Source organism: Falco rusticolus, chromosome 8 (assembly GCF_015220075.1).
Source record: "Falco rusticolus isolate bFalRus1 chromosome 8, bFalRus1.pri, whole genome shotgun sequence".
Lineage (NCBI taxonomy): Eukaryota > Metazoa > Chordata > Aves > Falconiformes > Falconidae > Falco > Falco rusticolus.
This window is the reverse complement of record NC_051194.1, coordinates 41,283,504-41,309,265: the sequence shown is the minus strand read 5'-3', so window position 1 is coordinate 41,309,265 and position 25,762 is coordinate 41,283,504. Positions and strand designations below refer to the sequence as shown.

The window sequence follows — 25,762 nt, the reverse complement described above, 5'->3', positions numbered from 1 at the left end:
TTTGGTTTACACATGGAGGAGTATGAAAAATTCTCAGAAGTTATACTGGAATATAATTTTCTGTTTGGAGACGATAGTAAGGACTAAATACTTAGTTGCAGTTATTACACAGTTTCTGTGGGGTTCAGAAGAGCAAGGTGGATAATCTCAATATAGTGAATGCCATCTATGCCTAAGAAATTAGTGACAGTTTTTTGACATTTCTTTGAGTTAGGAATGTGCTGTGTTGTTTACCTAACTATGATAACCTAGTTACAATAACCCAATGCAGAATAGTTCAGAAAGGTTCTTTTCACTTGTACACTGGTGTACCCAGTCCTGTTTTTCTGCAGCATAAACCAGAAAGGAAATACCTGTCTGCAGTTGAAAAGCAATAGTGAAACTGCAGGCAGAGTTACAGATAACTGAAGGTATTGCTTAGGCTCCAAGTTAATTTTTTCTTGTGCTATTTGTAATGAATATCCAGAATCTTGCTTGTCAATGTGTCTGTCCCCATTGTACATTTGACCTATGCCTGAGACCAAGACCATTGCAGTTTAGTCACAGGGCATGCTTCTCAGCCAGGAACTGGTGAGCAACCTGTTTCTTAGGAACTGGTGGTGTTCTTTGCTGCGCCCCGGCCAAATCCATTTTCTGATTCAGTAAATGCCTCCCTGTGTTCCAATGCAAAGTCAAACAAGCGTGGCTTCCATCACTGTGGCGTGGAAGAAGAATGGTTCTGGTCAAGGATTCAGTTGCTGGCACTGAGTTCAGCTGGAGCTGGTGCTGTTAGTTGCTGCTTTGTAATTGACATGTGTGCCTGGATATTTGACTTAGAAATAAAGAGAAATTCTGATCTTCTTGGCCATCTATCAAAATTGGCAAGTGGCAATTAGAGAGTGTAGACTCTCAGCTGTTGATGAAGTTCTGTGTAATTCAAAATCAATACATTAACTGTGACAGTGTGCTTCCACCAGAATCTGGTGGTTCAGTCTGAGCTATGAGTTCAGGCTCAGATCTAAGCCATAGTGTAAACCTAGCTACAGTGCTCTGTATGCTGGTGGCAGAAAGCTATTATAAGGTTAGTAGAACAGAGTAATAAAACCCAATATTATGATGGATTAGACTAATTCATACCCATTCTGTACTTAGACTGCATAAAAATTGATAGGAATTCATACTAAAATTTTTCTAGAAAAGTTCTCAAAAACCAGTATGCTCCTTTAGTTTGTATTCCCTTAACAGGGTTCAGTCTGCTGCACATGTGCAGCTGTGGTCTGTGACAATACTCCTAGGACTGTGGGGCTGGGTGGGCCTTTTCTTTCCAAAACTGACTAGTGCTTTGATGAAACTCTTTGTTGCTTAAGTTCTTATATCATCATTAAATGCTTAGCCAAAACAGGCTCTATTAATTTTCTGTCCTTGTTTACATGCTGGTGGCAGAATAAATACTCTGGTTTAGGACTAATTTAAAGGGATCACCATAACAATCTTGCCTCTCCAAGTCTGTGCTTAGAAATGATGTATGATGGCTGTGATCTAAGATAATTTTTATTAGCTTTTCTTTATAAATATATTTTCTGAAAACTTTATTTTCCATAACTGGAAGGGATTATAATTATTCTTCCTCAGTGTATAGTTAGTTTCCTTTCCCGGACTCTTATGCAGTAGAGATGTTGGAATCAGTAGTAAACAAAACCATTCTCATTCTAGTATGTTCTAGATTTCTGTACAGTTTCCGTTCCTACCAGTAACGAGCTGGATCATACTCTGGAGCATGACTTCTTCAGACTTCGTCTTTTCTTCTCATTCCAAAGGGTGGTTTTGAAGTAACCTTCACTGAGAAAGCAGTGGCACACCTCACAAAAAATGACTGAATGTAATGCAGGTAGGGAAAAGCAGATTCAGCTGATGTGGAGCTGAGGGTGACCAGAAGTTCTGGAGCAAGAGCAGGAGCGTTGGAGTTAATTTCTGATGCTGAATGGGCTATGGTTTCCTCAAGTGGAAGGCTGGCTTCCTGCACGTATTGAAGGAACTTGTGCTTTAGCTATTCAGCATCAGCCCACAGAGATAGGATTGGACATTATAGTCCGGAAGCAGAATATAATACCATACTTTTTTGACACATCATCTATTTGCTGTGTAGCAGTGGTTGCTAAATAAAATACATATAGAGCTACATATATGATAAATACATATAAACATATATATATATATAAAACAAATACAGAAACCAGAATACTTTCTGATTATTACAAATGCTTGCTTTAATTTGGCAGGAGTAGACACAATTTACATGCATGCACATTAGACCATGTTGTTGAATAAGCCAACAAGACTTTGAAATTTAAAGCAAGGGTTGTGTTCATCTACATACATCCAGGCTTTGAAAGAGAATAATCCTGATAATTTCACAGTGATGGAATGGTGTGTATAAAGTTAATCTGAGTTTAACATAATTGAAAGTTCTGTTTTCTGTGGTTTGTTAAGCTTTCTCACAACAGTGAACAGAACAGTAAAGAAGAAGGTGTCTGCATAAAGCCAGTGACAGTTAATAGGTGCTTACAGGATTTTATCACCACAATTATACATGTACACTGAATACACTCAAACGCATGAGTGAGTAATTGTGATCATGAAATATATAAAGCAAGTTACACTGTGAAGCAAATTAGCCAATTTAGCGCACAAAGAAATACAGAACTGCACCCTGTAAATGAATGCAAATAGACCACAAAGAATTAAAACTGAGACATTGGGGTGGTGAAGGAAAAAGAGCAAAGCTGAAATTTGGTAAGCTTTCATTTCTGTGGCTGGCTCTGGTATTTGCTTCCTGTTTTGTCCCTGGGCATCTTTTTTAATCTTTGTTATTTCGTAGAGAAACAAAACACAATGAAAGAATTTACCAAGCCTACCAGCAGCGGTCCAAATCAATGTCTGTATAGTGCTGCAGACATGTAAAGTGCTTTTCATGTTACAGTCTGTTCTGTGAGCAGAGATTTTGAATACCATTATTGAACCAGCCTTTAGTTACAGAAGAAAGAACCAGCAACAATTATAGGAACTATTAAAGATGCTGCTTTTAATTAAAGTGTTTAAAGATATCTTCTGTTGCCTAGAAACAAGCATTCAAAATTTTAAGTAGTCAAGTAAGAAATAGTTGTGTTCATATTTTTTGCAGTGCACTGGTAGAAATTCAGATAGGAGTGGACATATTTTGAAAATCATTAGCAGTCATAATAAATTATCACATAATATTAAGTATGTAAGGGTGAAATAACTAACAGAGTAAAGGTTCGAGTTAGAGCTGTGAAAATTAGACCAGAGATGAGACATTCGTGATATTGCTTGTCTTTTTAGTAAAAAATCCTTTAGTAAAAAAAAAGTGGAGTGAAGAACCAGGAAATTTTACCAGATTAAGGTATCAAACAGGACTGCAAATTTAAACTTTCTATACACACACCCATGGAAACAGATCTTAACAGTGCATTTCTTTTGCTAATAGGCATATTCACTTAAAAAATTTAAACTGAAAGCTAGTGGTAAGTAATCAGCAGTCAATCTAAATAGAAATGGATTCTTCTTTGGAATTATTTTCCATGCATTTTTTTAAAAGTTTGCCATCTTCTGTGTTTATCATTAACTTACCAAAGATCTCTAATATACAGTTATGATATTAGCAAGAGGAATTAACCTCTTATTGAACTTCTTGGGATAATTTCTGGACATATTGCTAGCTCAGAGTTTGAGTTTATACGGGTAGGTTTTTGCCTATGGATTGGCATTCAGTTTTATTTCTCATGACAGCTCTCTTCTGCATTAGTGCAGGCAAGGCTAGTGTCAACAGTCAACCTGACATGTGTATTCTACAGTAAGTAATAGTCACTTAGCAGAAAAAACATATTTTCATTACAAAGTACCATAGAAGAGAATATGAAGAAACATTTCCCAGGAAGTCAGTGTGATCTTAACAGAGAGGGCAGCTGTAATGAGGAAGTGATGGAGCATGATATGAAACCTGAGGGCAACGAGTCATCTTGATTATCTGGCTGTCATCTGAGAGCTCTGAAGGAACAAACAGGGGAAGTGGCAGAGCTCTACTAGGCTGTAGTGTGACATCCTCACTACCTCTGAAGACAATGGCAAAAGTTCCCTTGATTTTAAAGCAGAAAAGTATAGAATCCAGAATGCCTAGACTTAAAACCTGCCATTATTATGGTACTGAACTTTAAAAACTGGCCTTTATCAGAAATGTTCCTGTGTCTTTTTGAGGATTAACTGTTTTGAGTACTCTTTCTCTTGTGAACTGCACAGTTTTCCTTTTTTGCCTTTTTTTACATTTTTGTAATGGAATTTTTCATTTCCATGCACTTAGCAAGCCTGCATTTTCAACATTACCCTCTTCTCAACCAATTGGTTGTCCTTAAATTTTGTTTTTAAAATCTGCCCTATCTTAAGTCGTTTAGCTTTGAGAAGAAACATTTGATAAGAGCCAAAAAAGCAGCTACAACTTTGTGCATTATTTTTATGCAGCTCTCTGATCTGCTTAGAAATCAAATATTAGAGTACCTGTCTTCTCTCCAGAGTCATTGCCAATTTTCTTTTGCAGCATTAAATAAAAACTTGAAGTTTGGGTTCACTCATTCATTACTTTTCAGCAGTATTTTTACCTGCCTACCTTCATCTATTTTTTTCATGTGGCTACTAAGAAATATATGTGGGTGGTGATTAATTTGCAAACCTTATATCCATCTTCTAACACTAGTTGATGAGGCATTTATGAAATTTTGCAGTAGGGAATTGTATGCACATCCTGTTGTTTGACTCTGCTGAATATGTGCAGGTCCCTATGAAAATAGTTGTCTCTACATACCACACAAGTTCATGGCACCCATGCTTTGGAAAAATTTGTCACAAAAGATTTGTCTTTTTTGTGGAAAAGGCTTTTCTTGGACTTACAGGGTCTACAAGTAAATATGTCTGAGTGAATAAATGACTGGGTGAAATAAATTAGTTTGTCTGGTTTCTCATTTTGTATTCCTAAAGGTGAGTCCTTCAGAGGCTAAAGGACCTTATCAGAACTGTGACAAAGAACCTTCCTTCCTGCTGTGCCTACTCTCTGCATACCTCCAGGATTATGCTATCTTCACTGTTCCCTGGTGCTAAATATTGAAAAAAGGAAATACTGGACTAGTAATTACTTCTTTCCTGTGCCCCCCATCCCACACACACACACACTTTTCACAGCATTGCATTAACAGAAACTGCCTATCTTCCTCTTAGCTGTCAACACAGATGATGGTCTCCGAGCTCTTACACTGGAGGATTATTTGAATGGAAATTTCCAATATAAAACATTTTTTCCATATTGGGTGTCAGGTAGGTAAAACCTTTTCTCAAATGTACATAAGCCTTTCTAATATCTATTTCCAGACTGGTTCAGACTCAGAAATGCAATTTCTTTCCAGCTTTACTGTGAATGAATGCTAACTATGAAATTAAACAATCTGCTACTCGAAACTTACAGTTAAAATTTACTATTCTATCAGTCATTCTAGAAATGCCAGGTATTTGATGTTTCAGCAGGCATGTTTGAGTCAATATAAGCTATAATTTTACGGAGGTCCTCAGTGTTTTATTTCTTTTACTATCATATTCATTGCAGCAAGTGAAAGAAATATGTCAATGTGTCAGTCATTTCTTAAACAGTCTCCTTTTTTGTGTTTGTCACAGCACTTTTTCATTTACCATTTGTAATAATTGAGGTAGCCTGCGTTACAGACCTCATTCTTTTTTTTCAGTAGTACGTAGCTCCACAATGAGTCCAGCTGTTCTTATCTCATTTAAGAGCTGAAATTCCTGAGTTTCAATGCATTGCATAAAAAATAAGGTTGAGTTTCTAAGCAAGTTCCTTAAGGTAGAAGTTAAAGATGTGAGGTTAATTGCTGGTGATATATGTGTCTGTATGTGGCTGAAACACTAGTCTTGCTATCATTGAATGGCAGCAGCATCAAAAGGCTTGTGCTAGATCAGGGTGCATTCTAGTTCACACACTACTACCACTCCCATCTATGCACTGCCTCAAGCAAGTTATAAAACTATACCAAGTTAGTTTTATAGTTAGTTTTAACTCACAATTTTAGAACTGAACTGAAGCTTTCCAGGACATTGCTAACAGGAGTTAAAGTTTTACAACTAACAATTTGAAGTATGTTGACATCACTTGTATGATTTAAAAATTAGGTCACCATTTGTTAGAATTCTGTCTGAATGTCTGAAGTATGTAGGCAGCATATCACCTAAACCTAATATTCCCTTCCCTCTTTATATCCTTCTCACTTAGACTTGTCTTTTCTCTTGACAGTCACAAAGCTCACGCAAAAGCCATGCCATAGATTCCATAGATAGTCATGCCTACAGCATCCCATATGTCTACTTTTCTACTGAAGCAAGGAGTTAAAACTGAGCCTCTCTTCCTAAGGGTGCCTAAGATCACCACAAATGCTGTTACACAAATCAGAGAAACGTGCTCAAAAGATCCAAGGGTGATCTAATTTCCTAAAAATGAACACCTTATACACTGTTTCAGGCTGCTTTTAAACTGTTAATGTCTCACTCTCTCTCAAGCTACACCAAGTATGTAATTCCTTCTCTGTTCATAGCAGTGAAAATAATGATGTGAAACTAAAATTCTGATCTCATTGTCTACCGAACTAAGGCTCAGGTCTTGAGCACAGGTAGGGTTAAATTCCATTCTCATTGAAGGCCACTCACCCTCACTTTCTAGGACCTGTGTGAGTAAGAGCAGTATCATTTATGTAGTGTCAGTTACATGGTACTGCTGTTATCTGCAGAATCTGTACAAATGAGGAAGTTCTGGTGGAATTATAAGCAAAGTTCTTAAATGTTTTGTTTAAAACATTGTGATACTGACCTTCTAACAGGTTTGTACCTGGTATTCTTGATCAGACATGACAGAATAAAATCTGGCATTTAATTATAAGATTAACTAGTTGATCTGTGTGCAGTGTGTAATCTTGAAAATGTACTCAAGAACCCTGAAGACAGTTTGTGGGTAATGCTGTGCCTTCACATCATTAGAAAAAAATATGTAGATGCCAAAAGATATTTGCTCAAAATCTACTCATTGACAGGGGTGTGAATACTTTGATAGAACAGATCTGTTCTATAGTATCTTCTTGTGCAAGGTAACAGCCCTTTTATCTTGTTTATAAAGATAACGAATATCTTCATCAGTCTGCAGAAGATGATATTATTCTTTACAATGTTGAAATGAACTACCCAACTACCATCATGACTAACAGCACAATGGTACGTACCATTTCAAGTAATAAAAAGGCAGCAAAATACAGTTGTGTTTCAAGTGCCAGTTTAAAAATGAGTGGATTAAAACCTTACTCATCAAATCGTTATTTAAAGGTTTTTTACTAGAATCTAATCTATTTCTTAATCTTTCAGAAACAAGTTAATGCTTCAAATTATGTGTTGTCATCAGACAAATATTTCATAGCTCTGGAAAGCAATTATTCAAAGGTAATTAATATATCATTTAATGAAATGTTTGGTTTTCTTGAGTATGTTGTTCATTGCGATTGCCATAGATAAATATTTCTTGGTACTTGAGAAAGGGGTAGGTTGTGAAAAGACAGCTGATTTTTTTTAATTAGATTGTCTTTTTTCAAGTGAATAATATTATTTTCTTGCTTAATTTTTGCAGCTGTGGAGATACTCTTATACAGCATCATACCACATTTATGATCTCATATATGGGTAAGGCCTGGTATTTCTTACAGAGAGATATGGCGAATACTCTTTAGTGATGTGCTTGCAAGCATTTCAACTGAAAAACTCCACAGTAGTGTGACTACCACTTGGCTTTGCTCTTGCCTGCCTGAATCTGTCAGGTTACTTGTTAGCTTGAAAAAGGTGGCCTCTAAGAATATCATACAGTCCTTTCATCTACTCTTCCAGGTATCTGGACTAATTAATATTTCATGCCCTCAAACTTTTACTGCCCAGGATTCTCATCGGGTTTTTTTCTTCTTTGCATAATTTTCTCCCACCCTATCTTGGCTGCTTCAGTCCACTTCAGTCTCACACATGATGTCTCCATGCCCTTCCGTTTACTAATTCATCCTTTTTATTGTTGATCTAATATTTAGCTTCCCTAAAACTCTCACATGTCTTTTAGCACTCCAGTGAACTTGTAACTATCCATCCTGGGTTCCTGAAAAGTTTACAGCTTCTCCCATGGCATTTGGTCTCCTTCCCAAGATCTTCCCCAAACCAATCCTCTTTCTACCCAAGTTTGAATGCGGCAATCTTCCTCCCCAGTCACCTTTTTATGCCATAAGCAGCTGCGTGACCAAATGCTTTTTAGTTCTGAGCACAGGGGCTGCACTGAGCTGCTCTACTCTTGGGAAATTGTTGGCTCAAGGTGACAGGCAAAGATTGCTGCAAGCTAATGTGAGTAGAGAGGTACTGCATGTGGGTCATGATCCTTAATAAATGTTGTAACTGCTGCTGTTATGCTTGCCTCAGTGTGCTGTATCCTGAGTTCACATTTCCCAATAACTTGCTGAGACTGCAGATAGAGCAAATAACTATAGATGCTTGTGCAGTATTTAGGAAGAGATACAGCTGCCTTCATAGGCTGTTGGATATGTTTTCATAGGGTTGAGTTGCAAGCCTTTACCAGCACTGATGGAAAACATCACATTACTGCATGTCTCACTGCCTGCCTTAATTTTGCATTGCTCAAGAAACAATAAGCTGTTAGAAAATCTAGCCATTCATGAATTTTATATGAATGTACAATATAATGATGCATTTGCACTGTGCACAAAAAGCCATCTCAACTTCTTTCCTTTTTTTAGTGGTTTTGTAACAGAAAATCAGCTTCCACATAAAATTCAGTATATATCCTGGTCACCCGTTGGACACAAATTGGTCAGTAAAGATAACCAAGCACTAGAATGATTTTGCTTTGTGTGGCTAGAAGACATTTATGTGCCTTTGGTTATTATTTTGTTAGGCTGTATTTTTGACAGGCCTGTGTGTATTAACCTTGGTTGTGAGCAAGAATGACAAAACAGTTCTAACTTGTTAAAATTTAACTTGTCTGTGTCTCAGTAGAAGAATCCATGTTCTCAGCTACATTATGTGTTGCAGTTCACTAACCAGTCTTTTTTCAAGAATTACCAACATCATTGTATATAGTAGTTTCAAGATCTGAAAACCAAAGTGTTTTCCTTTGGCACTGTATAACACATGAATTTACTATGGAGATTTAGAGATGCAGTATTTAAAATCTTTTCTAGAATTTTTACTCTAGGAAATGGCTGCCATATTCTTATTATAAAAAATGTTATTTTCATCTTTTTAATAGCTACTTCATAGCCATGTATGTATTTCTCAGTAATTATAATAGACATATTGCAAATAGTAACAAGTTCAGAAACTTCTTTTATTAACAGTTCCAAAGCATCAGCCCAATAATAGTGGTTTTTTAACTACTTATCCGGTATTGACAAAATATCTGTGCAAGAAAAAAAATTTAAACACCATACTCATTTCTGAAAACACTCAGGGAGTGGGCTAAACACGAATGGACAATTTATTAGATTTTTTCTGTGTTCTAAGAGAATATTAGTTCTCTTAATTAAGTTAAATATTGTTATTTCTTTATCAAGAATTCTGAACATAGAACAAAATGAATATAGTCTCCTGTCTTGCTAGTACTAATAGCCTGTGATGCTTTAATACAATAGTCCTTGTATTGTATCTGAGAGTTTTAGGAGTTGCTTTGGGTTTTTTTCAAAGCATAAAGTAGTTAAAATGTTACACTGATGTTGCTAACAAATGCTTATAGCTTCAAAAGGCCTGATTTTCTAAGAAAGCTATGTTTCTAGTGCTGGCTTCTTAACCATATGTCCATTCATTTGATTGACATTTAGAGATACCCAAGGCCTGCAAGTATTTCTTGCAAGAAGTCTCTTTTGGTAACTAATTTACTAGAAAGGAACAAACCAGCCCAGACAAAGTAAAACCTTTTTTTGTCCCATCTCACATCACCTAGGCCTTTTGACAGGTTTAGAAAAAGTCCAATTATTTTCTTTTTAGTTGTTACATACTTGTTTTTATCTTCTACTTTTGGTGGAACCAGAAGGAAAAGTCATGAAACATTTTGTCTGAGGGTCTCGTAAAAAATGCAGCAATTTGAATAAGTTTCAAAGACATTTTTTTTATGATTTTCCACACCTAAGCTAGCCACAGAATCCTCTGAAGTTTGTTAAAATCAAAGGAGTTGTTCAGGATTTGTTGTGACATAGTTGAACATAGAATTTGGTTTGTAATGTATAATTTATTTACTGAGGTACCTACTCTTGCAGAATTTGCAAGGACTTTTAGCAAAGCATTTATTTCCTATTTTGTATTTATTATGTCTTCTTGCTGCTATAATGTAGGAGCATTGACTGCAGATCTTACTGTAACCCTTGTAATTGGTGCCTATACTCGTAAGAAGTACTTTCTCGTCTTTAGGTATATGTGTATCAGAATAATATCTATTTGAAACAAAGTCCAAGAGAGGCACCAATTAAAATAACTAGTGATGGGAAACAGAATACAATATTTAATGGGATTCCTGATTGGGTCTATGAAGGTAAGTAAATTTTGAAGGGCAACAACTAACATGTTAATTGCTTTGTTTACCTGGTTCTCCCAATCCATTCTAAAATATCTGTGATGATACATTATTTATAGATCCCTAAGGAATACTTCATTTCCATATTTTATCTGTTATACAATGACTGCATTTTGTATTCATAGTGTGTAATCTAAATTCCGGGTCTTTGTTACTGAAACTATATCAGAATTTTGCAGATTGGGCGCAGTGGTTGGGAATTAAGCTTTAATGGAAGTTTTAATTTTGGTGAAAATCTGGCACATCAGTGATTGAAAAAGAATTAAAAAAATGCATGCACACAGGAGAAACGCAAGTGAGTTAAATGGGATCTGTGTGCCTGTTTTGAGAGTTTTTAAGGCCTTTCAGAATTGAGATGTATTCCAATGTGTTTGGTGTTGCTTATTTAATATAACTCTCTATACATGACTATGTTGCTAAGAATAGAATGCTAAAATAGATTAGAAGACATAATATTAGATTACAATGATACACTGTTATGAATGATTATTTTCTTTTTCTCAGAGGAAATGCTGGCAACCAAGTATGCACTGTGGTGGTCTCCAAGTGGAAAATATTTAGCATACGTACAATTTAATGATTCTGACATACCAGTTATTGAATATTCATATTTTGGTGAGGACCAGTATCCTAGAAAAATAATTATCCCATACCCAAAGGTATGTTTTGTCATTCTTTGGACTTACTTTCTGCTGATAAATGAGTTATGACAATGATAAAATTAACTCTGCTTAAAAATTATTGTATTACAGTGGTTAAATCCATTGTGGTCTAAATTAATGAAAGAAAACAAACTTAGGCCAAGTTCTGAAAAAGGTATAGGTATGTTCAAGATTGTAGATATTTAATAGTATCAGTGAAATAAATGAAATTACTCATGTGAGTAAAAAGCATAAAAAGCATGTGCAAAAGTGCATGCTTGCAAGATCAAGCCTTCCTTTTTTCAGTTCAGTTTACTTATTGTGTTATGTTAACTATGCAGTTGTTATTTTTCATTACAGTAAATGAATTATGAGACATTTTTTATTTGGCAAAATAAAGGCTATGACAGCTTCAGGTTATTTGCACACTTCATAGGGCTTTTTGTTCTCAAGGGGCTTTGGATTTTAACTTCTTTCAAGTGCCAGATCTAAGGCAAGAAGGTTTGGGTTTGCATTTCTTCAGCATGTATTAGAGAGCTCTCCTGACTCTTGTCATGTTCATATGATGGCAAGTGATCATGTTAATGTGCCTTAAGAAGTTACTTACCTGTCATCTGGGTTACAGTTCTAAAGTAAAGCCGGGTGGCTTAGACCACACATAGAGGAGAATTAAAAAAATAATAATGTATGCAATGAATAAGCAAGCAGGAAATCAGTTTAAGCTAAACCATTTTATTTCACTGCTGGGATGTCAAAGAACACGTGCAATCGTGTGCATATACTTCTGGAATTTTGTGCCAAAGTGTAGTGTGTGCTGCAAAGTTCCACATTGCAAATAGAACACTGCTTCCCACTCAAGTATGTTTTCTGTATAGAAAGGCACTACATTTGACTGTTTAAAAGGTGGTCGTCTTTATATACAAAGTGTTGCAAAGTTAAGTAACATACTCTTGCTGTAGTGTGTCTCTGAGGTGTTACAAGACCACATTTGCCCTATTATATTCAACTGAATACATATTTTGTAACCTATCTCCTTTCCTGCAAAAAGCATTGTAATTTTCCTTGATCTGAATTGTTCAGAGCCTGATTTGAATAACCTAAAACATTTTCTTTGAAGGCTGGGGCTAAAAATCCTACGATTAAGGTGTTTATTGTAGACACTACTAACGCTGAAGCATCTGGTCCCAAGGAGGTGCCAGTTCCTGCAGTCATAGCATCCAGGTAATGTGCCCTCAAATGTCTCCTCTTTTTTTAAAAAAAGGATCTGTCTGTTTTAAATGCTTGAACCTTGGAGTTGTTTTCTGTTTCTAATAGCGGAGTGATATATTCATCTCTTAAAGGGATCAGAAGCTAATTAGAAATGTTGTAACTTGATTCTGTCTGTCCGTATGATACATTGTTACAAAGGACAAAAAAAAATTCCTAAGACAGTAGAAACTTTGCAATTGTCTTCCACGCAGCAATATGGGGGACATAATCTGTAGCAATGCTTCTATATTCGTGTTCTTTAATAACCACCATTTTTCTTTTTTTCCTTTTATTTTTTAGTGATCATTATTTTACTTGGCTTACTTGGGTAACAGATAGTCGAATCTGTGTGCAATGGCTAAAGAGAATCCAGAATTTTTCAGTCTTAGCTATTTGTGACTTCAAAGGAGACTCAAATACTTGGGACTGTCCAGAGGTAATAAAGGTGGAAATACAAATTTAACATTGCTGAAATGAACATTTGCTAATATTTGCTAAATGAAAATTTGCTAATACTGGCCATGCACAGGTTGCTCTGACTTCCTTGCAGAAGTATATTTAATCTTGCCCTGAAAGTAATTTGGAAATAATAATTTATAATAAATAATTTGGAAGTAATTTCAGAAATAATTCTGTACCTGCCATAATTGTATTTTCCAATGTTTGATCACATTAATCTTTTAGCTACTAGTGATATAATATCTTCTTCAATATTCTAATTGCTGGGAGAGGGATGAAAAAAATTAACTGCATCAACAAGAAATAAAATCACCAAAATATTTTTAGTGACACCTAAATAACAATCAAAGCAAACAAAGCAACAAAAGTAAGAAGAATGCTATTGAGCAGCTTTCAGTAGTGTTTTTTAGTTCATTCTTGCTTCCTTATCTGCAAAAGTAGAACCGTATAGGATCTTTATATTTTTAAACAAAATATTATACTATATTGAAATTTCATACTAAATCTGACTAAATCATGTCCTTTACGATTAATGATAAATTAGTTAAAAGAACATACAGATTAAAAGCAAGGCAGGTTTTCAAGGGGGAGAAATTCTTCTGTCTTATGAAATCATGTAGTTGGAGAAAGCAAACAAGTTTTCAGAAAAACTATCCCTTTTTCAGATCTGAAAAGAGAACTTCAGGCTAGTTGCAACAGTAGCACTATGTTTTGTTTAGACATGTCATTCTATCATTAAGACAGTTTAGAGGGAAAATCATGCTCTGTTGAGCAGGATAGCTTAGATAGCTGAGGTATCTATACCTATATGTAGATACTTATAAATCTTATGTACAGAAGCCTTTTTGAAAAAAACATTTCTTTAAAAGACCCTGTAAAGCCTGAAGACTGAACACTGATAAATTCATATAGATCCTGAAGGAAAGGATTACCCTGAATTTCAGTAACTCTAGCACAGAAGTCTCATTTGTTGTCTTTTAATATTGATGCTGTTTGCATGTCTTGTTTTTAGAGTTTATGGTATAGAACACCTATAAAAACTAGCATTAGGCTAAGAAATTCAACTAGTGGGAAATAAAAGGCAACAATACTTATAAAAGTGTTTTGTATAATTCATAAATTATAAATTCAAAGTTTATTGACACAACCTTTCCAAGCTGAAAATGTTTATTACTCTATGATATGACAATTGTTGCAAATTTAAAAGGAAGTTAAGGTCATGTTCTTTAAAAAATACTATCATTTAGGTAATTTTCCACAGAGAAATATCTTAATTCATTAGGAAAGAATACATATTTACTGCAGCATTTGATGTGTTTCCTAAGTAATTGTTCCACTTTTAAAGTACATTAACATTTTTCTATCTCCCCTCTAAGTAGCCTACATTTTAATAACTAAATATTTTAATGTACTGAAAAAAATAATCAAGCATTCTAGAATTCTATCACAGTCCACCAAAGTACTTTAACACAAGCTTAACTTTTATTTATTTCAGTAGGTCTATTTATGTGTTTAAAATTAAGCATGTGCTTAATTGCTTTGCTGGAACTAGACCAGAACAATTAACATATTGCAGAACTGTGTTCATGATCCCTGTTTAATCGCATTTCTCCATAAAACCTTATTTATGGAGTCACTAGTGACGTTTCTATAATCCTATATTTATACAGTGATACAATGCTTTTATCACATTAAAGTTTGCACAAATGGCCAATTGAAGGAGTGTGAACAGATGGGAGTGCTGCATTAGCTCTATTTGCCGTTAGAAAGTATATCTTTGTACGTTTCCATTGGCAAAAATAGTTCTCTTGTTGATTTTATATTAAATTGAGACTCCAATGTACAATAAATGTGCTAGGCTTTATGTACTTGAAAATAATAACAAAATGTAATCTACAAGATGTTCCTAAAACATTGATTCATCAAAAATGTTCACGTGTTCAAGGCTTGCTCATGTGAATAGACCATAGAAACCAATATTTTGGTGAAACTATTCATGTGGTTAAAAGCTAGGCATGTGTTTATGAAACTGGGATTTCCTATAAAGATGCCAGTTCTCTAATTAAATTCTGTAAATAATTTAATACACAGAAAAATCCCATAGAAGTCAATGGGACTACTCATATGAGAGAAGTTAAAAATATACTTAATATACTACTTCATCAGGATCTGAGCCTTATTTTAAAGAAAGGAAGAGAAATTCAGGAAGCAGATACAAAACAATACATCCCAATTTTCTTTCTTAAAAAGAAGTAAAATCCATATTCTCAGTGGAGCCCTTGCAAAGTACTAAACAGTCTTCTAAGGGCCAAGTACCTGCAACTTGTGCTCAAAATAGTCACTTTGCAAGGAGTAAGGTGAAAGGGAGAAAGCATAGTTCTGAATGCTAATGAGATTACACTGAGGATAACAAATACAAACCATATTCTTTAGAAAGCAAATTTGTTGAATTTATTTCAGTCTTTGAAGAAATAATGTATTAAATGAACAGTATAAAGAAAGATTTGCAAGGTAAAAAAACCCCACATCGTTGAATGCGGAATTGTTAAATATTAAATCACTTGCTTCATCCACCAAGCAAGATATTACACCCTTCAATGAAAAACTCTTAGGAAAGTATTGAAAATGCAGTAGAAGCTCTAGAAGTAAAACATAAAATAAAAATGTAAAAGCATCTTTAGCTGCAGGAGGCACTGATCCATTTATGCTCAGTATAAGGTGTTTTTTTTTTCAAAATGAGCTTTAGTAATGTTACAAGGAGTTATGACCTGCTAAACTTATATCCATAGTCTCAGGATATGATAACCTGGGTGATTTTTGCTCTCAACATTATCTTTGCCAATCCTTAATTCTTCTTTCTAAATATATATTTGTGAGATCTTTTAAAAGTGTTGAAAATCAAGCCCTTTAATATCTCTGTCAAGCACCAAATATGGAGACCCTTCATTTTCCTGTACTTTCCTTAGTTAAAGTGTTTTTAAGATTTCCAAGGTTTACATATGAAAGATGTACCTTGTAGTCACATTATCTGCTGTTATAAATCAACACCACAGCTTTGAAATGAAAGGAAATATGTCAAATGAACTAGCTGAAAATCTGACACAGATTTTTAATATTATTATTCCTGAAAATTATTTTACCTGTTGTTTAACTGAAAAATTAATGAGATTAAGTAGTTGTTAATTCTTGCTTTCAGTGGAAATTTGCATAAGGTTAAAACAATTACTTTACGTGTTATTTAGCTCTGATGATAGCTGTTAAAAAGTAATATCTTAACTAACATATTGGTATTAATACAGTAATATTATTTACTCAGACAAACTTCAAGTCCCAAGTATTCTAAAATTCTCTTTTACAGGCAGCTACAGATTTTTTATTTGATGATACTGAACTTTTATAAACTCCATCTTGATCTTCTTAAAGAGTGTGTTTGATTTTGTTTTTCAGAATCAACAGCACATAGAAGAGAGTCAAACAGGATGGGCAGGCGGAGTAGGTTTTCATAATGTATTCAATTTTGATTTAATTAAAAGCTAAGCTTTCTGCATCTTCACAGGAGTGTTTTGAAACATGAAGCACCATTCTGAGTCATGTACCTCTACTGCTTAAACCTACTCCACTTTAGGTCTGAGACTTTTAATGCTGTGCTAGGCATAGTATCTGGCTACCTGCTTTCTGAGTTTAAAAACCCTTTCACTGTCTCGTTTTGCAAATCTTTAGACCAACTGATTAGACACTATACTGAAGGAATGGATGTCATGAAAAGAGGTAGGTTCATACTGCAGTGTAATTCTTAAAAGCATCCTGGAGGCAAAGAACAGATGTAGAATTCCTCTGATGTCACTAGGGCAAGAGATAATATCAGCCATACCATAGCATTTTAAGAATAAAACCTGTTCATTCAGAATAGTTTTAGTGCCAAGTGCTGCACATCTTCAGCTAGGGAGGAACCTTCAAAGATACCCCACTTACAGTGGTGGTTGATACTTCTCCACAGTTACCCCTAAGCAAAAGAAATTTTCTCTACCCAGTAACCTTTATCTCGAAAGAGACATAACACCTATATTTGGGAACTCACATTAAAAACAAACCTGCAAGAAAACTTTAAGAGCATGAGATCAGTATTTACAATCATATATTCTAACAGTGAATATGTATTATTGCTTATGTCTGCTCCTCAGGCAGGTGAAGTGACCAGAATTCAATGTGGGGATTCACATTGTGAAGGCTCACACTGTGCCTGAATATCCTTATTTGAAGATTACACATTTACAAGGATTAGTTATTTTACTTGGTCCCTTTCTTTTTTTGCCACTTCTCTTGAGGTTGTGATAATGGATTTTTATTAGAGCTAAAGAAATTGCACACATGCATAAATCCCTGCATTAGCCCTTATGGGATTTCAAGCATTAGCAATATTAGAAGCAGGCTCTGGAACAATTCAGCTTGTGGTCACAGGTTTAGTTGAGCTTGCGTTAGTATTATTCAAGAGTCACGTTCACTCAGGAATGCTTGGTGCTATGTTTGAAGTTCTTGGAGGTCATTCTGTAGTCAAGTTTTGAAAATAAAACTCACAGTAGCAGTAGCTCATCCTTGACTGACAATTTTAGTAAAGAGGTGATGGTTTGAAAGGAAGCAAAAGTTGAGTGGTGTTATCTGGGGTAATCTGCTCTTTAACGTTAGTGGGATAGTATGGGAACTTCAGATATCCATTTACTGAGTGCTGTATTTTCTCAGTGAATCAGCCAAACTCTATGGTCCACAGGATTTTCAGCCTGGCACCATTTGTGCACATTAGGTTTATTCATCAACTTTTTTTTAAAATCATCTCTACCTATTCTTAAATAACTAAAGAAAGGTCATTCAGAATATACAGAAAAAATATTCCACTTATAAGTAGACCTTGCATTTGTGGGGTACTTGAGCTATCTATATCATCAGCTTAAGAAATCTGACATGTCAGGGTAGAAACTGTAATGTGTACTGACTGGGAGGTTGAATATCACAGGTAAACGTGCAAACTACTTTCTCCCATCTGAACCGATGAAGTAATCTTGTTTCTTTCAGTATGTGTATTATAATCTGCTAAATAGCTTGGACAGTCTTACTTACTTCTTGTCTACCATTTTTCTTCCATTGTTTCAGTTCTTTGTTTCTACACCATATTTTACATCAGACAGCAGTTCATACTACAAAATTTTTAGTGACAAAAATGGTTATAAGCATATTCATTACATCAATGGCTCTGTGGTAAGTCAAGCAAAGTGTTCTACATTGATCTACTGTAAGTTCTTGAAATAATTCTACAATATTCAGCAACATCTATGTCTTGCTTCACAGGAGAATGCAATTCAAATTACAAGGGGAAAATGGGAGGCAATATACATCTTCAGAGTAACAAATGATGCACTGTAAGTATCATGAAGAAGAGAACATGTTGTAAGTGTTGTCAGTAAAAGCGACAATTATTTGAACATCATTTGTTAACTCAAGTTATAACTAGGTATAATTTGTTTTTAATCTGAGTGCATACACAACAAATTTGTATGCGAACGCACTGCACAGGTTTCCAAACTTGGCTTACTTATGGGAGATGCTTTGCAAATTGCCCTCATTTTTCTGTTTTTTTCGATCACCCATCTTAGAGACACTTACTTAGAGATACTTAAATTTAATCATGTGGTTGATGCTCATACAAATTGCAGTTACTTCTCTTTTTATGGTCTCTCTCTCAGTTTACTGTATAGATAGATACACTTTACATAATTGGAGTGATTAGATCATGAGAATTAAGATAGAACTCCTAGTTATATGGTTTACTGGTCATCTAATAATTTGTGCAAAGATTTAGTAAGATGAAAGGTATATAAGTTTAACTTACTCTTCCATCACATGCAGAAATCTCAAAAATTCTAAATTAACTTCCAAGACAGCTTTTCATCTTGATGCTGGTTCATAGTTCATCACTTTATGGATTATTTATTAACATATACATGAATTTGCAGTTTCTATTCAAGCAATGAATTCGAAGGATATCCAGGAAGAAGGAATATTTACAAGTAAGTGTTATCAACATTATCCTAATGATACTAGGTTGATAGAAGATAGTTCTGGATTTGTCAATAAAATAATTTAGTTTGAGGATGATTAAAGTGTAATTTAACAAGCTATTTTAACTAAATCTTGACCTCAGATCATATCTGAGAATTAAGGAGAAACAGCATCTAAAGTTTAAATATACTCTGGGGGGAAAAAAATTATAAAAAGGGAAAACATTTGTTTTTAAATTTACCTGCTTTGAAAGTACAGTGCCTGAGCTTTAGAATGTGAGACAGACACATGTGAAGTTAGTTGTAGCAAAGTAAATATTGCTTTATGTTATTTTTCTCCTAGAATCAGTATTGGAAGTAAACCTATCAGAAAACAATGCATTACTTGCAATTTAAGGAAAGAGAGATGCCAGTACTATACAGCAAGGTTCAGCGAACGTTCTAAGTATTATGCCTTGATCTGTTATGGTATGTATAGCATGGGGGCAAACATATGATCAGTCGTTCTTTCAAATATATCAGAGGTATAGATAATGCTGATTATCCCAAATGATAGCTAGATGAATTATAGGAATTTCACAATAACCAGGAGAGATTTCCAGAAATAAACTGTTCCATGTCCAAAAACCTTGGGAAGATGTTTCAGAAAGTACAAATATTTTCACTCTACATTTTTTTTTTTACTTTTTCAACAAAAATCTTAGGATTTTTAGAATTAAAAACAGGTTTGTGGAAGTCCTTCATGGCACAAAACAGATTATAATCTGGCTCGTCAAAGTCATGCTTTTTCTTGCAGCAGCAAGAGAAGGATTTGGAAACACACACTGATTTCCAATTCATGTGATCAAAGTTAGCTGTAAGAAACTACAATGTGTCTCCCAATTTAAATTATTAAAACCTGTGTCAGCCGCAAAATGTTGGATATTTAGTAACTGAGAACATTTTTAATAACTGAACTAAGAAAAATTCAATTCATCAAGCTGTGTGATCATTGAAACCATTTGTAACACAGAAGTATTAAATGACATCTTAGCTTTTTTGAAATGTTAGGTGATTTCAGTGACCTGAGGTTTCATCCATTGCTGTAATCAAAGAACAGTGAAGTCATGATCTAAAAAAGAGGAAAGAAAAATATCCAAGGTTTTCCTTTTATGTTTCATATAAAGTTTACTGTTCTTCTGATTCTGCACTGCCGTATCAGATAAAGAGTTCCTTAGAACTTCCATTGAGCAGAGAAGCAAATGTAGCAAATAATAACACCTTTCAATCATTCTTGCACAAAATAGTCGGTAAGGTCGTCACCATATGAAAGCAACTCACCTTCACAAATATGATGTGACATGTTCTCAGAAGAATGTTTCACATTGTTAATTCTGCATTCACCTTATGTAATCACATCTAAGGTATTAACTAGATGTCACTTCATCTCTAGGGAGGAAGAGTTTGTCAGTAAAGTTACTTCTATTATGTTTGCTAAGCAATGCCTGTATGTAAACAAGTCTATGTACACATAGTACCTTATGTATTAAGTGCAGGAGGGACTAGTGGGTTATACAGCAAAGATTCAGATTTGCATATCAACTTCGAGCTCTTTAACACCTGTCAGTTACCAATGTTAATGTAATACACACTCTATCACCAAATTCTAGCTTCAGACTATAACCTGCCTTCTCATCATTCTTATGACAGGTCCCGGGATTCCCATTTCTACTCTCTTTGAGAACCATGGTGACAGAGGTACTGAAAATACCCTGCCTGTTTCTGAGCAATTGTTTTTCTCATTTATCTTCACTATGCACATCCTCTAATACAATATTCAGGAGTGTGATCAAGAACCCGTTCATCTTGTTTGTTATTAAAATACCTTGTGTCTTTCTAGATTTGTTAAATAGTAAAATCTAAATATCAATGAAGACACTGATGTCTTTAATTTCGTTCCTGAGTATAGCACTTTTATAGAAAAACATGCAGATGGTTTTCCTGTTTACACACTAAGATGCAATGAACATTGGCAACTCTTTGTCTACCAAATATTGAGTCAAACTTTGTAGAAAACAGTACTGTGATTTCCAAACTATTTCTTTTCACATTTGGATGAACACAGGACTTTTTTTGCATGAAGCAACCCTACCCTATACAAAAGGCAACAATGTACTATTTAGAGTTTTCAGTTTGAGCTATTGTACTGTACTAATTAGAATTTGGATCAGGGACTTACTCTTCAGCCATCAGTAGAAATGTCAGGGAAGAGCAGAAGATCTTTCAGATGATCAGTTCAAATAACTGCTTCAGACAAGGTGTAATTATTGACACAAAATGGGAACTCCAGCATGAAACATAAAGAGCCCTCGTTTTTAAGTAGCCTGTTAGTGAGGACTGTTTGCAACCAGGCCAAGCAGGAATTTGCTAACCATGAAAATATTAATTGCTCTCTTTCTCTCAGAGAGTTTCTCAGAGAGGTTTCTCTCTCTGTCCCTTGTTTTTCCCTAAAAGTTCTCCAACTCAAAGACCTTGGTCCTGAAATGTTATGAAAACTAGCATGGTCCTGTAAAAAAATTCAGTGATTTGGCATTCTTCTTTCCTTTCCCAATAATCAGTGGAAATGTACTGGTAGCTCTAATGCTAGGGTCTTTACAGTTCAGCTCATATTGATAACCCACTATTAACTGAGTGTTGTCTGACCAGAAGACACATAAAACCATGAGGAAGACAAATGCTGCAGTGTTGTTAAGCTAAATTATTCAGTATTGGTTCACGTGGAAGTCAATGAATTGCAGCATAAAATTATTTTTTCTTCTGTAGGAGTTTTTACATCTTGGTTTTTAACCACTTTAAAATGCTTCCAGATAGGGAAGATTGGTCAACATGTCTGTTGCAATGGTGCTATAAAACCAGTGTGTTCTTCCAGTATTTCTTTTTCAGAAGGTTTAAAGGTTTAAATACAGCTAATGTATGGATGTTTTCATATTTAATCCATTGTCATAGCTCTCTGTTTTCCATGATTCTATTATGATCTTGTGTATCTAGGGCCCCTACTCTTTCCTTGTCAAATACAAACTGCATGAAATGTAGCTGTAAAGAACATGTTCCTTAACCCCTCTGCAGAAGAGAACAATTTCATTTAATGGATCTTCACCACGGTTTCATGATGCCTTACTCTTCTGTGCTATTATTCTTCAGGAATAAAACAAATTCAGACTTGTCTTTGACTTTTTCATGACCTTTTTTGGTTTCATTTTCCTTCAGTCCTTTGCTTTCATAATCTCTTCTGCAGTGCAAAACTATTTTTAGTAGATCCATTTTCACTGCAGTTGGCCGCATTTTGAAAATACATCACCCATGAATTTTAGTAGGAGGCATGCAGTTAAACTAACATACACCAGTTTGGAAGCTTCTTCCAGCATGCCTACAATTCATTTGTGATAATGGGCAAGTTTCAGGAGTTTTGAGGGGAAGGATGGAAATGTTTCAGCTGCATTTGGGTGGGTATCTAAAGCTAGGATGATCTTTCAGCCATAAAAACCCACTTGAATCTGCAAAACTTGTCGATTACTTTGAGAGAACAAATTCCAGAGTTATAATTCTGGCATGTCCTGAGCACTGTCTAGCTCAAGACAGGATGAGAGAAGGACTTATTGTATTTTTTTTTAACATTTTCAGAAACAGGAAGTGGTTGCCATTAAAGAAAGAGAGAAAAAAAAAAAAAAGTAAGCTAACAAAAATCTCCTACGATTTTAAAAGGTTCTTTCCTTTTGAAACAAGATAAAAGTCACAGATGTTGATTCTGTACAATATTCTTCATCCATCACTACTCATGGGAAGACACATAAATAAGCAAGTAATACCCAGTGGATTCATAATACATGTAGTTCTGCAATCTATGCTAGAAATTAACTCAATTTTAAATATTAATTTTTAAATTATAGAACTGCAAATGGGGTTTAAAGCTAATTTAAAAAATTAATACTTTTTAGATTTAAAAAAATAACAACTAAAGAGGTTTATAAAGTATACGGTAATATATTTCCAAGGACAGTTATATGGTAAGTCTAGTGCCTTTGTGTAGGATTATACCATACAGTGGTTAAGCAAGGGTTTGCCACAACTCCTTAAGAAGTGGAATTTCCTGCATTATCCCAGAAATATTTCCAAACATCTGTTCACTTAACCACACTGCCCAAGGGTCTCAGACGTTAAACTGATGTTACTGTGGTAAGCAGGAGAGGAGATATAGGACTGTGTTTTTCATGATGGGATGAATTTTGCATTTCCAGCACCTGCTGTATTACGAAACTGGGATGAGGGCTCTGCAGGAGAAAGTAATTTCTTCATAACATCCAGGACTCTAACATTTAGAGGCCACAAAGGAAATTATTTGCATTCAAAAATGTAAAAATCTTAATATTTGTGCACTATAATGCCAGTGCCTTGCTTTTATTTAGCTATATGATCAAACCCAATTAGAAGTGTCTGTGTTGATGTCATTACTCTGCTTGTAAAATTCACAGGTTTCCTTTCTGTTCTAATACCACAAAATAAAGGAATCTCAGTTAATGAAGAGGAATTAATAATAAATTAGTTAATAATTGAAGCATTTCTTTTACTTAGAGCTCAGAGTATTGGAAGACAATTGGGAATTGCAGTCTGCTTTGCAGGAGATCAAACTGCCAAAAGAAGAAATTAAAAAACTTGAAGTGGATGGTATAAGTAAGAATTGCACATCTTTATTATACTCTTCATTTCTACCATTTTAATATTTTGCCTTTCATTTTGTTACAGTACATATTGTCTTTCTGTAGAACTAACTTGTTAGCCTGTCAGATTGGGAAGAAAAGGCTTGGCTCTGCCCTGTTTGACAACCAATTTGTGCCTCAGGGTGACTCTCAGTAAAGTAGTAGTTAAAATACATCTCTGCTTCGCTATGCAATTTTTTAAAAAAACCTTTTATACTATTGGTAAAGTGTTTAAATATTGTGTAAAAACATTATAGTATGGTGGTAATAAAATGTGAAATGTAAACCACTGTTCATGTGTTACACATTATATTGACTTGCATACACTTGTTTTCCCTAGTGACTTCAAAAACAATATTCCATGGTAATGAATCAGTCTAAAGTTTCCAAAATTCATTTCTCATAATCTTAACAACAGGTATATTCCTGCTTGTGTTTTTCTAGGCACCTGGAAAACTGAAAACCTAGAGTTAGTGAAATAATAATTTTATGCATAGCTAGATTAAGAGTGGGAACTTTATTTCTTCAAAGCTTTCTTCAGCTCAATATAAACAGTTACTTGCATCAGTTCTGATTCACGGTTCATACATTGTGTAGTTTGCGTTAATTCATTTCCATATACTCTTACATCAAACTTTGTATTATGCTTGGAGAAATAATTTTAACTATAAACAATATAATTTTAATATGTCTTTTCTAGCTTTGTGGTACAAAATGCTTCTACCCCCCCAGTTTGATAGAACCAAGAAGTATCCTCTGCTTATTCAGGTGTATGTAACACTTCCTTTCTTTGAACATTGTTGTTTTGTCAGAAAACATAGTTTAACAAAACCTAGGACATTTGCAATATTTTAAGAAGGAAAAGCAAAACTACTTAGTTCTGTTTATTTTGTTGTGGTGGACATTTTAATATTTTTCTGGAATAGGAGTTCAACCTAATGGAAATCAATGAGGTTTTTAATGTTAATTTTAGCATGGCAAGAACTAGTTCCTCAGAGAAAGAAAAAGAGTAAAAGCATGTGAGCTATTTCTTGGAGTTTTTAGCTCTGATGCAGCTTCTGTTTATCATGAGGCAGTCTGAAATTACTGATTCCAGCTTTGTTAATAAGAAAAAAACCCAAACACCCCTAAACCATGTGGACTGGCTTCTTTGATCAAATGTTACTTCTAAAGAGCATTTGACATGAATTTAACTTATTGCAGGCAGGAAAAGAGCATAAATTGCAGTGGTGCAAAAAAAATGAGAGGCAGAAAGGAGAGCTGAGTGGGTCTAATAAACCTTACATCATTTTTTATTAACCAGTGATTATCCAAAGGTCCAAGAATGCTAAGTACGTTTGAATGAAGTTTAGAATAGAAGATTAAGTCAGTTGTGTCCTTCAGGCCAAATGTGTAATTTGCATTAGGCCATTTTCATGAGGAGTGTCTCTCTGTATTGCTCAGCTATGTGGGGTGTGTTCTGCCCACAGTTCCAACACCAATTGATATTCCCTACTGAAACAAAGAAGGTCTGGGGATGGCCAGAAAGTGTAAGGAGCTGTACTTTTTTCTTCTGTTTTCTTTGGCATTGCTGACTGCATGTGGAGATCAAATGCAGAAAAGCACCAAAATGGGCTGTTACACCTAAAGAATTTGGAGAGAGGAAGAATTGAGTCTTTGAGTCATGATTCTTCCAAGGATTCCCCTTAGGACAGGCATCTGATGCTGCACCCCTTAATCTGAGCTGAAACTAGTGATTTGCCTTAGGCATAAGACCTAAAGGATTGAAACGTGTTTTAGATAGCAAAATCTCATAAATATATGAAAATGGTAGTTGAACTGTTTGTCTACTGAGCTTTCTGAACCACAGCCATATAGCAAAATACTTGTGGAGAAAATATTAGAATACCTATAGCTATAGTCCAGTATCCAGTAATCATTTTTAAA

The 25,762-nt window shown here is 34.8% G+C and overlaps 1 protein-coding gene across 3 annotated transcripts in view; it reads left to right on the top strand.

Annotated features, from left to right (window-relative positions):
* The window catches only part of LOC119152976 (prolyl endopeptidase FAP-like), a 45,186-nt gene that overhangs the window by 7,248 nt on the left and 12,176 nt on the right, over nucleotides 1-25,762 (top strand). For 2 of the 3 annotated variants that reach the window (XM_037398815.1, XM_037398812.1), the window contains 17 exons: nucleotides 5,263-5,358; nucleotides 7,217-7,311; nucleotides 7,459-7,533; nucleotides 7,718-7,770; nucleotides 8,877-8,949; nucleotides 10,543-10,663; nucleotides 11,210-11,364; nucleotides 12,464-12,567; nucleotides 12,895-13,030; nucleotides 16,501-16,545; nucleotides 18,199-18,303; nucleotides 18,394-18,464; nucleotides 19,059-19,112; nucleotides 19,447-19,571; nucleotides 20,793-20,840; nucleotides 23,712-23,810; nucleotides 24,537-24,606. In XM_037398815.1, coding sequence (XP_037254712.1) covers nucleotides 5,263-5,358; nucleotides 7,217-7,311; nucleotides 7,459-7,533; nucleotides 7,718-7,770; nucleotides 8,877-8,949; nucleotides 10,543-10,663; nucleotides 11,210-11,364; nucleotides 12,464-12,567; nucleotides 12,895-13,030; nucleotides 16,501-16,545; nucleotides 18,199-18,303; nucleotides 18,394-18,464; nucleotides 19,059-19,112; nucleotides 19,447-19,571; nucleotides 20,793-20,840; nucleotides 23,712-23,810; nucleotides 24,537-24,606 — 1,525 coding nt within the window. The remainder of the gene's footprint in view (nucleotides 1-5,262; nucleotides 5,359-7,216; nucleotides 7,312-7,458; nucleotides 7,534-7,717; nucleotides 7,771-8,876; nucleotides 8,950-10,542; nucleotides 10,664-11,209; nucleotides 11,365-12,463; nucleotides 12,568-12,894; nucleotides 13,031-16,500; nucleotides 16,546-18,198; nucleotides 18,304-18,393; nucleotides 18,465-19,058; nucleotides 19,113-19,446; nucleotides 19,572-20,792; nucleotides 20,841-23,711; nucleotides 23,811-24,536; nucleotides 24,607-25,762) is intronic. The other variant, XM_037398813.1, reaches the window with a different exon arrangement.